The 13518-nt window shown below is 40.9% G+C and overlaps 1 protein-coding gene across 1 annotated transcript in view; it reads right to left on the bottom strand.

The window, feature by feature from the left end:
- The window catches only part of idh3a (isocitrate dehydrogenase (NAD(+)) 3 catalytic subunit alpha), a 38533-nt gene extending 26832 nt beyond the window's left edge, over positions 1-11701 (bottom strand). The window contains exons 1-4 of the mRNA XM_072282244.1: positions 11596-11701; positions 10461-10520; positions 7140-7223; positions 2077-2191 (exon numbers count right to left, since the gene is read on the bottom strand). Coding sequence (XP_072138345.1) covers positions 2077-2191; positions 7140-7223; positions 10461-10520; positions 11596-11622 — 286 coding nt within the window. The 5' untranslated portion in view covers positions 11623-11701. The remainder of the gene's footprint in view (positions 1-2076; positions 2192-7139; positions 7224-10460; positions 10521-11595) is intronic.
- Between the last annotated feature and the right edge of the window lie 1817 nt (positions 11702-13518).

The raw sequence follows: 13518 nt of genomic DNA, 5'->3' as shown, positions 1-13518 counted from the left end.
CTTGATGCAGGATACACAGCCTCTGTAGCCACCACAGCAGTTATTGTTAGTCCAGTTAAATTTCTCGTTAATTGTGATGCCCAGTAATGTTAATGAAGGGTGACTTGGCAATGATGACAACGACAACATTGAATATCAAGCTCAAACAGTTATAGTCAATTATTATCTGGCAGATGGCAAGATTCTACTTGCTACCAATCTACCCACACTTAAATCTTATCCACATCTTGATCTTTCAGGCATGGACTGCCTCACCTGCTTAAGGAGGTATCATACTACTAACTACTAAGCTGAATCAATATAACAGAATAAACAAGGATAGAAACAGCCACAGTGGCCAGGCCTGTAGATGAGAAAAATAAAAGACAATTCTGGCCCTTATAAAATCATGCTGATTTTAAGAACCAAAGTTTGAAATAAAATTCAAAACAATTTAATACTACAGGAAGTTATGAAAAACAAGTCTTTATTCAAGCAAGTTCCAATTATGATAAATCTGAAGTTATTATAACAATCTACACAAACTTTCTCAATCATTTTTAAAACAACAGGAACCTATTAAATATACTATGGAAATACTGTATAAAAAAATTTTGCCCATGCCTAAATTATGAACAAGCTTAAAGAGAATTCAATGAATTTATAAATTGAATTAGTAATTCATAAATTATCTATAGAGCATTTTTCATATAAATAATGTAATTCAAGGTACTTTTCAATGGAATAAAGTGCAAACAAAAATGGAAGACAAAATGATTAGTTAAAAGTATTAAAAGATTTTGAGCTGGTATTTAGAAGTATTGATCGAGTCTGCAATCCTTATAGTTTTAGATATTCAGTTCCACGGTTTAGGAATGCAATAAAAAAGCTGACCTGCCAATTTTCTTATGAAGGTGGAGGCTGCAGAGCACAGGAAAGCATCAATAAAATGAAACATGAAGGACACACTCAACTATCAAAGTAGAGTCCAGGGTTACTTCTCCCACAACAGAAATTACATTTTAGAGTTCAAGATTTTAAAGTTCAAGATCTAACCAAAATGCTTTAACTAATGTACTTTTTAAAAATTGTAATCACTGTTGGACTACAGCAAGTGCATCAGATGTTTTCCCCCAAAAGTAGCACACAAGTGAAGCAATTCACTTTGTAAAGTCTAATTTGAAGGCAGTGTGGAGGAACAGAAGGATTCAAGGGTCCACCATCCATAAATCCCCTCAAAGGTGCTGCACAAGTTGATACAGTGGTTAAGGAGTATGCCTTGTTGGCCTTCATTGGTCAGGGGATTGAGTTTAAGAGCCATAGAGTTATGTTGCAACTCTATAATACCCTGGTTAGACCACATTTGGATTATTGTGCTAATTTCTGGTCACTTTATAGGAAGAATGTAGAGCTTTAGAGAGGGTGTAGAGATGATTTACCAGGATGTTGCCTGGATTAGAGAACGTGTCTTATGAGGATAGGTTGAGTGAGCTAGGGCTTTTTCCTTTTGAGCAAAGAAGGATAAGAGATGACATGATAGAGGTGTACAAGTTGATAACGAGGCATAGCTCAATCAAGTGGATCATCAGAGACATTTTCCCCAGGGTGGAAATGGCTAATACCAGGGGACATAATTAAGGCTTTTGGAGGAAAGTATGGGGGGGGGGGGAGAAATGCTAGAAGTAAGTTCTTTACAGAGTAGTGAGTACATGGAACACGCTGTTGGGGTGATGGTAGAGACAGATACATTAGGGGCATTTATGAACTCCTAGATAAGCACATAATAACCAGATAATGATCATTTTATTCCTTAATTCCCCTCATCAAAATTAGCAAAAACAGTGCCACAGGATCTTTATATACCCTCACTGAGACACACAGGGCTTTAGTTTAGTCCTACATAATAACAGTATTTAAAAGAAATAGGATTAGAATTAAATGGACGGTTGTCTGCTCAGACTTGGTATCTCTCCTTGACTCAGAACTCACTACTTCTGACCGCATAGTGAATCTTTGGAGACAAATTTCTGGAATTCTCACGTCTACTTAAACGAGACACAAGTCGCTGGTGTTTCCGCACCAGCACCTACTACGCACCTTTCAATCCAATTTTGTTTACATCCATGGATTCTTTAGCTTCTGGAGGAATAATCCATTTTCCACTTGATGTTTGAATGGCCGTCACAGTCCTCTCCTCCCAACGAATGGGAGCCTTCAAAATGCAAGGAATTTGAGAAAATTACTTTCATTTTGTAGTTACAACTTTAATTGCTCTTCAGTTCTCCCACTGCACCCCAATTCATGTGCTTACACTGAAGGAAGCAAATTTCATTATCTGCTTGAACTATACACAACAAAAACTAGAACAAAATACTGGAGGCACTGAAGAGGTTAAGCAGTATCAGTGGAGATGGAAGCAGTTAACACTCAGAACTTGTGAAATAAAATGTTTGAAATAAAGCACATACATAATATGAAAAGGTAGATGAGGAAACACAAAATGGAGGGTTACAGACTTATCCCTTAAAGCAAAACCATTAAACACGACACTGCATGCAAAAGGCAATAGAAGAAACACACCAGTATGTTAACACTGGAGATCTGGCAATGGTAGTACAGTTGCCTGGCATTTGTGGGTCAAGCATGTTCTTCCACATCAGCTCAAGCTTATTACCTGATCTTTCTGCAATTTCGGATGATTCCACTTTCCCTATTTACACCAATATCAGACCTGTCACTAGATGACCAACTTCTTCAGTTATGGAAACAGTTACACTGGAACGTCTGCAGTAGTTCAAGAGAGCTAATCACCAACATCTTCACAAGGACAATTAAGCAAGTTAGGAAGAAGCAGAAGTTCGTTAGGTTTATCCAGGAGTGTTTCTTAAATCAATATGTATTCAGCTCAACAACAGAACAGGCCACATTGGACCTGGTGTTAGGTAATGAGTCTGGCCAGGTGATTGACCTTTCAGCGGGAGAACAATTAGGGAACAGTGATAACATCACCTTAAATTTGAAGCTAGTTATAGATAAACACAAGTATGAAGCTTTCAGAAGAGCAGGGCAAATTATGAGAGGATTGGGCAAGAACTAGGGAAATCAGGAAGAGCTTTTTTTTGGCAAGTCCTTATCTGACACATGGAGGGTGTATGAAGGCCAACTGCACAGAATACAGGACAGGTATGTTCCAATAACGAAGGAAGAAAGGAGGAATACAGGGTAAAGGAACCCTGAATGTCAAGAGAGGTGGCAAATTTAGTCAAGAAGAGAAAGGAAAAGTATGCAAAGTTTAGGAAGCTAAGATCAAACAGGGCTCTTGAGGATTATAAGAAAGCCAGCAAAGAACTGCAGAAAAGAATTAAGAAAGCCAGGAGGGTCCATTAAAAGTACTTGGAAAGTAGGATTAAAGAGAACCTCCAGCCTCTCTATACATACATCAAGAACAAGAGGATAACAAGGGAGCAGGAAGGACCAATCAAAGATAAAGCAGGGAACAACACACATCAAAGTTGCTGGCGAACGCAGCAGGCGTTATGTGGAACATGTGCTTAGAGGCAGAGGATGCTTTGTATCAGTATTTATCAAAGAGGAGGTCGTGGAGGATAGTGAGATCAGTGTGGAGCATATTAATTATTTTGAAATAAAGATAGGTAAAGTTGGGTCAAAACATTAAGGTGAACAAGCCCCAGGGCCTGAAGAAATATACCCTAGGTTATTGAGAGAGGCAAGAGATGAGATTGCTGGACCTTGGCCAAGATCTTCATGTTCTCCCTTGCCACAGGCAAGATCTCAGAAGGTGAGAAAGTAAATTTGATTTACAGGCAGTCCCCAGGTTAGGAATGAGTTCCGTTCCCAAGTCTGTCTTTAAGTCGGATTTGTACGCAAGTCGGAACAGGTTAGCCTATCCTTTGATGCCTTATGCCCTGGTGCACTTCGTTCCTCTTTCGAAATGTAGGCCCTTTCAGGCATAAGCCAGTCTCGTATACATTAGATATTTGGTCTGGCAAATAACCTCCCTCCGCAATAATTTTTTTTCAACGTTTCAGGAAAATCACTCACAGCACATACATCAGAACTCACTGCTTTACCTTGCACTTCAATATTATGTAAATTTGTCCTCACTTTGAAACGTCTGAACCAATCCCTACTCGCAACAAATTCTTCATCACAGAGTGAAATAAACACGAGATGGGAATTATTGATCCATAATTTTAACTCGTTTACCGTATCCGTCAACAGAACAGAAACACTGTGGATTCGGCGGTGGGTCCTGAGCTCCCCCGGGTCCTAAAGTCCACCTGCACTGAGACAGGTTAAATGGGACAAGTGGGGGGCGGTGCTGACTGGAAAGGGGGCGGGGGGGGGAGTCAGGGTGATTCTTGCTGAGAACAATTTAAGCCAAATACAAAGTTACACACTCAACACAGTGTTAACGGCAACATGATCTGACTTAAAATGGCGGACAGCGTTCTCCTTCCTCGAGCCGACGTGTTTTTAATATAATAGGCTTTATGGCAGTCTGTTCGTAAGTACGAGTTGTCTGTAAGTCCAACGTTCGTAACTCGGGGGATAACTGTATTCAAGAATGGAAATCAGGATAATTCTGGAAACTATTGACCAGTAAGTCCCATTCCAGTGTATGGACATTACTGGAAGGGATTCTTGGGGATAGGATTTATAAACATTTGGAAAACATTGGCTAATTAAGGATAAGCAGCATAACTTTGTCACGGGCAAGTTGTATCTTACTAACTTGATTGAGTTTTTCGAGAAGGATATGAAGGTGACTGACAAGGGTAGAGTTGTCTTGTTGACCACATGAGTTTAAACAAGATGGTTGACAAGGTCCCTCAACCAGAAGATTAAGATATATGAGATCTACAATGAATTTGTTGTTTGGATTCAGAATTAGCTTGCCCATAGAATACAGGAGTAGTTGATGGGACTTATTCTGTCTGGAGGTCTGTGACCTTTGGTGTTCTGCAGGGATCTGTACCGGGACTGCTACTGTTTGTTATGCATATAAATTGCATGGATGAAAACGTGGATAAGTGGATTAGTAAATTCACAACAATGTTTTGCATATTGCAGATCAAAGGATACAGCAGGATAGAGGTAAGTTGCAGATATCGGCAGCAGGAAAACAGATGGAATTTGACCCAGCCAAATACAAAGTTTTGCACTTTGAGAGATCAAATGTAAAGCGATGTACAGGGGGAGCTTGGGGTCCAAGTCCATAGCTCCCTGAAAGTGGCTACTCAGGTTGATAAAGTGGTAAAAATGGCATATGCATGCTTGCCTTTATTGGTCAAGGAATTTCAAGAACAAGCTTTATAAAACTCTAGTGAGACTGCACCTGGAGTATTGTGTTATATAGAGATTGGACCCCTATTTTCTCTGGGACAGTGGAGGTTGAGGATAGATTTACGAGATTATGAGAGGCATAGATAGAGTAGATGAACAGACCTTTTTATCCACAGGGATGAAATGACAACTACCAAATGCCATGCATCCAAGTTCAAAAGAGATGCATGGAACTTTTTTATTTTTGTACAGTGGGGGATGCCTGAAATGTGCTGCCCAGGGTGGTGGTGGAGGCAAATAAAATAGGGATTCAAGATATGAATGTGTATGAAATGGACAGGTATGGATTTGTGTAGCATAAGTGATTAGTGTATGTTGGCATTTGATTACTTATTTAGCTTGACACATTGCAGGCTGAAAGGCCTGTTCCTATACTGCTGCACTGCCATGTTCTAATGGTTTTGTCAGCAATGATCACATTTCATTAATAAAGTGAAAACAATGTTTGAATTCAGTATCTGGTTATTTGAAGAGCTGCAAACAATGCATCTATCCATATTGTTCCCATTAAAATGTACACCAACTTAATGTACTAATTTTTAAAAAGAATTGTAACCCTACTCCAAGAAAGAAATCAAGCATTACAGACATTAGCTAGTCTGTAGAATTTGAATATAGTGGAGGTTAGATGTGGTTGTATAGTCTTTGCCAGATTTATAACCATATAACAATTACAGCACGGAAACAGGCCATCTCGGCCCTTCTAGTCCATGCCGAACTCTTACTCTCACCTAGTCCCATCTACCTGCACTCAGCCCATAACCCTCCATTCCTTTCCTGTCCATATATCTATCCAATTTAACTTTAAATGACAACATCGAACCTGCCTCAACCACTTGTGCTGGAAGCTCATTCCACACAGCTACCACTCTCTGAGTAAAGAAGTCCTCCCTCATGTTACCCCTAAACTTTTGCCCTTTAACTCTCAACTCATTTGAATCTCCCTCACTCTCAATGGAAAAAGCCTATCAACGTCAACTCTATCTATCCCCCTCATAATTTTAAATACCTCTATCAAGTCCCCACTCAACCTTCTACACTCCAAAGAATAAAGACCCAACTTGTTCAACCTTTCTCTGTAACTTAGGAGATGAAACCCAGGCAACATTCTAGTAAATCTCGTCTGTACTCTATCAATTTTATTGACATCTTTCCTATAATTCGGTGACCAGAACTGTACACAATACTCCATATTTGGCCTTACCATTGCCTTACACAATTTCAACATTACATCCCAACTCCTATACTCAATGCTCTGATTAATAAAGGCCAGCATACCAAAAGCTTTAGGATAAACATGGAAAAAAAAAACCTCAAATCAAGTTACCAGGTGCCAAAAATAAAGTGAAATTGGAGAATTTGTCTTGCATCAAAGAGTGTTTTAGGGAAGTCTTGTGCCCTGGAGTTCCCCCTCACATTCAGCTGTAAAGACTGACAAAGCTCAACAAGCAGTTAAAGTGTTGTGGCTTCATTACATGGGAGCCGTGGCATGTTTAATTAACTTTTAGATAGGTTAGCAAGCAGTTTATGATAAAACAGGTTTTTTTTTTGACAAGTTCACACATTGGGAGGCACTGGCTACCACTGTGCTGTTCAAATGCCTAACAAAAACCTGAACAGCCATTTGAAAGCTGGTCAGAGTTCTCCAGAAACCATGAATACAGGCCCTTCAGCCACCAATTCTATGCTGATCATCAACCACCCATTTACATTAATTCTGAATATTTATTCAATTAAATAGATTTAATAACTACACTTTCAATTAAATAAGCAAAAAAGTGAAAAGCATTTACCTCAGCAGCATCAAAAATCTTCACTACAGCATCAGATATCTCTGGGCCAATGCCATCACCTGGGATTAAGGTTACAGTTCGTATCTGAAACAATAAATTAATAGTTTAAACAAGTCCCAAGAACATTGAATCTTATAAATTTTGTTTAGGGTATTTTAAAAGTGGGATTACATTTACAAAACTGGTTTCTACAGTCATTTTACCTAACACTGGTGACCTAGTTGCTGCAAAAACATATATTGTTTATAATCCTGCATCTTTTTCTCTTATGCGTTGATGCTGGAAACAAATGCAAAATAGTTTTGTATCTGGAATTGTTAACTGTTGTAAGATGTCTAAATGGCAACATATTTTTAGCAGTTTACATACGGTGTCAAAGATGGAAACACAAAAGGACATGAAGCAACTGCATGTGAAGCATTTGTAATTTGTCAGTTATTTTTAGCCTACCCGTGCCTCATGATTTCATAACTACATATTTTTATTCACAACATAGATTAACAATCTGCCAAGCTGTTTGCTAGCACAGTACATTCATGCAGACAAGTACTGCAATTTCAATAGTGAGACTTCCCATGGACATCACAATTATCCAGAATGTTCATTATATTTCTTTACTAGAAACTATTCAATGTAGAAATTACAAACGGGACATTTATGCTCAAAGTGTCATTTTCCCACTGCTTTAAAAATCTGATTTGAGAGCAAGAAAACTCGATTAGACACAATTACTATTTCAAAAAAGGATGCCTCCCTTATTCTAATATGTTTGCATTAGGGAGACCTCACCACTATTTAGAGATATATTATACGTGAGGTAGCCAATTTATTTGGACATCTATCTAACACAACCATTACTATTTCAGATGGTAAATTAACTAATAATGCTGGAGTTGAACACCCTTTCTTTCCCAACCCATAGTCAATATTTAATGAGAAGTGCTTCAAGTACCAGAAACTTGTAAATACTTTTTATCCAAAATTCAGTTTACTATTTGTTAAATATCTTCGCTTTTTTAAAAAAAGATAAATTTCCTCTGACTGTGAAAGCATAAGAAACACGTATCATATTAAGCAAGCTCTGTACTTCAATCTTGTGGTTTGTAGTCTTTGGTTATTCCTCCAATTTTCTGCTGAATTTTCAGTAACACCCAACTCCACTGTATTCCAAAAAAAAACTTATTCTTAAATACTTTAAATGACTAAACATTCACATAACTTTGGGGTGGAGAATTTCAAAGATGCACAACACAAATGAAGAAATTTTGCCACATCTCATTGGCGATCTCTTTATGACACAATGCCCTCTAGTCCGTGACCCACACCATGTGAAATCTGCATTATGTACCTAGCTTGTCAAGCCCTCTCAAAAATCTTGCATATTTAAATAAGATTCCATCTCATTCTTTCAAGCTACATAAAGGACAGGGCCATGTCACTCAATCTTCTTTCCTCCACTCCTCCCAGACAATCCCCAAATCCCAGAATTCAATTTAACAGTTCAATGAGGATTCAGCTCCAAGGATATATTTCCTTTATTTGAGGAAAGAAAGTCCACAAGATAGACTGTGTGGTTTTGCTAAAGATTTAACACAATTTCAGGGCAACTAGGATTAGCAGGGTTCCAGTATGAAGACAACACAGCTGGAACCCGAGCTCACATGCTCTGATTGTGTGTACAGGCTCTACGTGCTTACTAAACCACTGGTCTGAGCAGCTGGTCATTAATTAACTGCTTCTCTCCCTTCAGGGGCTGCCTGACTTGTCGCATTTATGTTTTTACTTCAGATTTTCAGTATCTTGCTGTTACTAAAAGACCTGAAATAGAGTGGACATGGAGAGGATATTTCCATCAGTGGAAAAGTCTAGGATCCATGGGCACAGCTTCAGAATAAGGGGTCATCACTTTAGAACTGAAATCTGGAGGAATTTCTTCAGCCTGAAGTTGGTAAATCTGTAGAATTTATTGCCACAGGTGTATTTAAGGCAGAACTGATAGGTTCTTAATTGGTAAGGAGGTGAAGGGTTACGGGGAGAAGACAGGAGGATGGGATTGAAAAAGAAAATCACCCATGTTAGAATGGTGGATCAGACTCAATGGGCCAAACAGCTAATTCTGCTCCCACATCTTCTGGCCTTATGATCTTCAGCTTTTCCATTGTTTGATCACACCCTGACAGCAGTTCTGGGTACCAGAAGTTATTTCTTTGATGCTGGAAATCATTGATTTTCATCTTCTGCAACAAATATACATGCAAGACAAAATGCTGCAGTATTCTGAAACACTTGAATTGTCTTTCTATTATCCATACAAGGCACAGAAGAGCCTAGACCACGCTGTGCATTAATACAAAGAATAACCTTTGGGTGATGGGTGATCATGGTTTTGACCATGATTGTTGTGGGCAAATTTTTCTACAGAAATGGTTTGCCATTGCTTTCTTCTGGGCAGTGTCTTTACAAGACGGGTGACTCTAGCCATTATCAATACTCTTCAGAGATTGTCTGCCTAGTGTCAGTGGTTGCATAATGAGGACCTGTGATATACGCCAGTTGCTCATATGACAGTCCGCCACCTGCTCCCATGGCTTCACTCGACCCTGATCAGGGGGCTAAGCAGGTGCTGCTACACCTTGCCCAAGGGTGAAAGAACGTGGAGGGAAGGAACACCTTACACCTCCTTTTGTATAGACGCATCCCCACCTTCGATCTGAGATTAAACTTAAGAATTGACTGTTAGTAAAGATTTCTAAGCCTCAACACCCTTAAGAAATGCTTCTTGACTTCACTATAGTTCTTCAGATGTGATCGCAGACCTAGAAATACCAGATTGTTGGATGTTAGTTTCCTTTAATATCTATTCCGACACATATGCACCTTCTCAAGGACACTGAGTCAAAGAACAAATATAAACACAACGCTCAGCATGCAGAAACAGAAAATGCCAACAACATTCAGCAGCTTAGGCAGCATAATAAGAAATAAATTTAAAAATAAATAGTCAAAATGTTTTAAGTCAGAAACCCTTCATGAGAACATTAAAACCATATGCAGGAAATAATTAATTTTCATTTTCTCCAATGAATGTACATGCGAGACAAAATGCTGCAGTGTTCTGAAACACTTGAATTGTCTTTCTATTATGCACACTAGGCACAGCATAACCTGGACCATGCTGTGCATTAATATAAAGTTATGGTTATATGATAATGAATAAACAGCATTAAAGAGAATATCTCACACAACACAGTCAGATCAACAGAATCATAAGCACATTTAGGCAAAGGTCACAGCAACCCTGAGAAAGGCTGAAATACTAACATCAGACAAGGTCCTGGCGACTGGTTGGTGACTCTTTACTGCTCCCATTACACGGGAAACCTGAAAGACAAAACAGAGAAATGCCACTGCAATTTCATCTGGCTCAGCTAACTCAACACCCCCGAATTCCCCCATCTCACTCTAGACATTCCTTCAACCCCAGGCTCAGCTTGCACTTATTACACCCCATCTTGTTATATATCTTTCACGATAGAGTTAATGTGGCCCATCAAATCTGTTAGCTACCAAAGCATTCCCATTACCCCACTTATTACCATGACCTATACTTTCTGACATAGTCATCAACTTCCCATCCACTGTCCACAAAAGAGAGGAACAATTCACAGTTGTCAATTAACCTACTGGGGCATAGAGAAAACTGAAGCACTAGGGCCACAGGGAGAACACAAAGTTCAGCAGCCAATAACATTACTGAATCCAATTCATGGAACTACAGGATAACAATGTAAAATGCTGTAGCAACCATAATCTGTGGCACAAGGTCCTTCACCTTGCCTTCTTAGCCTCCTTCTGTCACCCCACACCTGCTCTACCCAAACCAACCATTCCAGGGTCCCATCACCCTTAGAGCCTCAGCTTCTTAATGCCCTAGACACCCCAACACACCCACGCTATAAGTTCCCAAGATCTTCCCCCACACCCAAGGATGGCAGCTCTCTCCCCTTCCATCAGCTCCTCCTCCTCCTTGATTACCCTCACTGCCCTTCCTATTCACATACTTCATTGACCTGTCCACAGTTCAGGGCCTGAGCAACTAGACCCTGCCCTCCAGTATCCAGCTCCATCCAGTCCATGCCCACTTGGGAACACGACAAACATCTCATAGTGAGTCGGGAGGGACACCATTCCCCACGCCATCCCCACATGTACCCAGAACCTACTACCCTTTAAATGACCCCTCCGGCTGATCAACCCTGGCCCGATGCCAAATGCCCGCCCACGTCGGCAGCTCCTCTTCCGCCCGCTCCGCGTCCATGTGGCTCGAGCATCCAGGCGTCAGCAGCAAACATATTGCGGCCTCGCCTCTCAGGGTGCTCCATAATGGATGCCAAGGTACGAGAAAGCTCCAGCTCCAGGCACCGAGCCCGGACTCCATCGCCTCAGTCCCCCTCACCGTGCTCCTCCACAAGCCAGCCGCCATCTTCGCGCTGCACTACTCGAACCAGCAGCTCCGTGATTCCCCTCTCTCAGTCACCATAGGACCCGGCCACTACCAATCACTGGCTCCGCTCTGCTGGAGTCCCGCCCCATCCTGTCACCATAGGAACCAGCCCGTACCAATCATACACCCAGGTATGCTGCAGTTTTCCTCCTCCTCCTCCCCCTCCCCTCTTCTTTCCAACTGCTCCATGTCAATCACAGGCTCCGGGCAGCCCAAACCCGACCCGTCAAGAGAGGGAGATACCAGGTTCGGGCGACGTCCATTGCATAGGTCATCCCCGCAATCACGCGTTGGATCTGGTAAATCAGCGCACCCAATGTTGTCATTCTGCCATAGGACGAGAACCCTGTCAATCAGATACCCGCAGTTGGAAAGTCCCACCCCCAATCGACCGTGGTACCGGGATACGATCCATCGGAATTCTCTGACCACCCCCCGTGTCTGATAACCAGGAGAGAGGCCGCTGAGCGACCAGACGCAAGAATTCATCGGGACGCTTTTATCAGGACTCGGGTTATCCGGGCAAGCTAAATCCACTCTAATGCGCCAGTTGTCATTGGCACCTCGTGCAGTTTCTGATTCAGGGTCCGAAGCAGCTTCAGATTACTGGCCGCAGTGTGCCTCGATCGGAAAGTCCTGGATTGGTCCCGCTTCAGGGTCCACCTTCCTGAATGCTCTTTAAGGTGAAGGTATCCCGGGACAGTATTGAAACTGGAGAGTTCTTGAAGCATCACAGGAGTATGGCACATGAGAGTTGTAAAGATATAATGCAAGTTCCTTTGCTCTCTTATAGCACATTTGAAGCCCCATCTTTACCGCAATAAAAAGAGAATTTTCAGGCTTGCAGCTCCTCATTTTTGGGATTTGGCCTCAGTGGACCAAACAACCGTCATTTCCCGATACTCTGGTATATAGTACTTATTAATATTGCAAATACTGCAGACTTGAAGGTACATGGTCAGGCTAGTCAACTCCTCACGCTGGCTTCAGAATCAGGTTTAATATTACTGGCAATGTCGTGAAATATGCTATTTTGCGGCAGAAGTACAGTGAAATACATAATTAAAATATACATTCTTTCTCACATACAGTGGCATGCAAAAGTTTGGGCACCTCTGGTCAAAATTTCTGTTCCTGTGAATAGCTAAGCAAGTAAAAGATTACCTGATTTCCAAAAGGCATAAAGTTAAAGATAACATATTTCTTTTTTAAGCAAGATTACATTTTTATTTCCATCTTTTACAGTTTCAAAATAACAAAAAAGAAAAAGGGCCTGAAGCAAAAGTTTGGGCACCCTGCATGTTCAGTACTTAGTAACACCCCCTTTGGCAAGTATCACAGCTTGTAAACACTTTCTGCAGCCAGCTAAGATTCTTTCAATTCTTGTTTGGGGGATTTTCACCCATTCTTCCTTGCAAAAGGCTTCTAGTTCTGTGAGATTCTTGGGCCATCTTGCATGCACTGCCCTTTTGAGGACTATGCACAAATTTTCGATTATGTTTAGGTCAGGGGACTGTGATGGCCATGGCAAAATCTCCAGCTTGCACCTCTTGAGGCTGTTCATTGTAGATTTTGAGGTGTGTTTAGGATCATTATCCTGCTGTAGAAGCCATCCTCTTTTCATCTTCAGCTTTTTTTTTTTACAGACAGTGTGATGTTTGCTGGTATTTAATTGAATTCATTCTTCCTCTACCTTGAAATGTTCCCCGTGCCACTGGCTGCAACACAAGCCCAAAGCATGATCGATCCACCCCCCGTGCTTAACAGTGGAGAGGTGTTCTTTTCATGAAATTCTGCACCCTTTTTTCTCCAAACATACCTTTGCTTATTGTGGCCAAAAAGTTCTATTTTAATTTCATCAGTCCACAGGACTTG

This window comes from Mobula birostris, chromosome 18 (genome assembly GCF_030028105.1).
Source record: "Mobula birostris isolate sMobBir1 chromosome 18, sMobBir1.hap1, whole genome shotgun sequence".
In the NCBI taxonomy this organism is placed as follows: domain Eukaryota; kingdom Metazoa; phylum Chordata; class Chondrichthyes; order Myliobatiformes; family Myliobatidae; genus Mobula; species Mobula birostris.
Note: the sequence above shows the minus strand (reverse complement) of the source record. Positions and strands in the feature narration are given on the sequence as shown.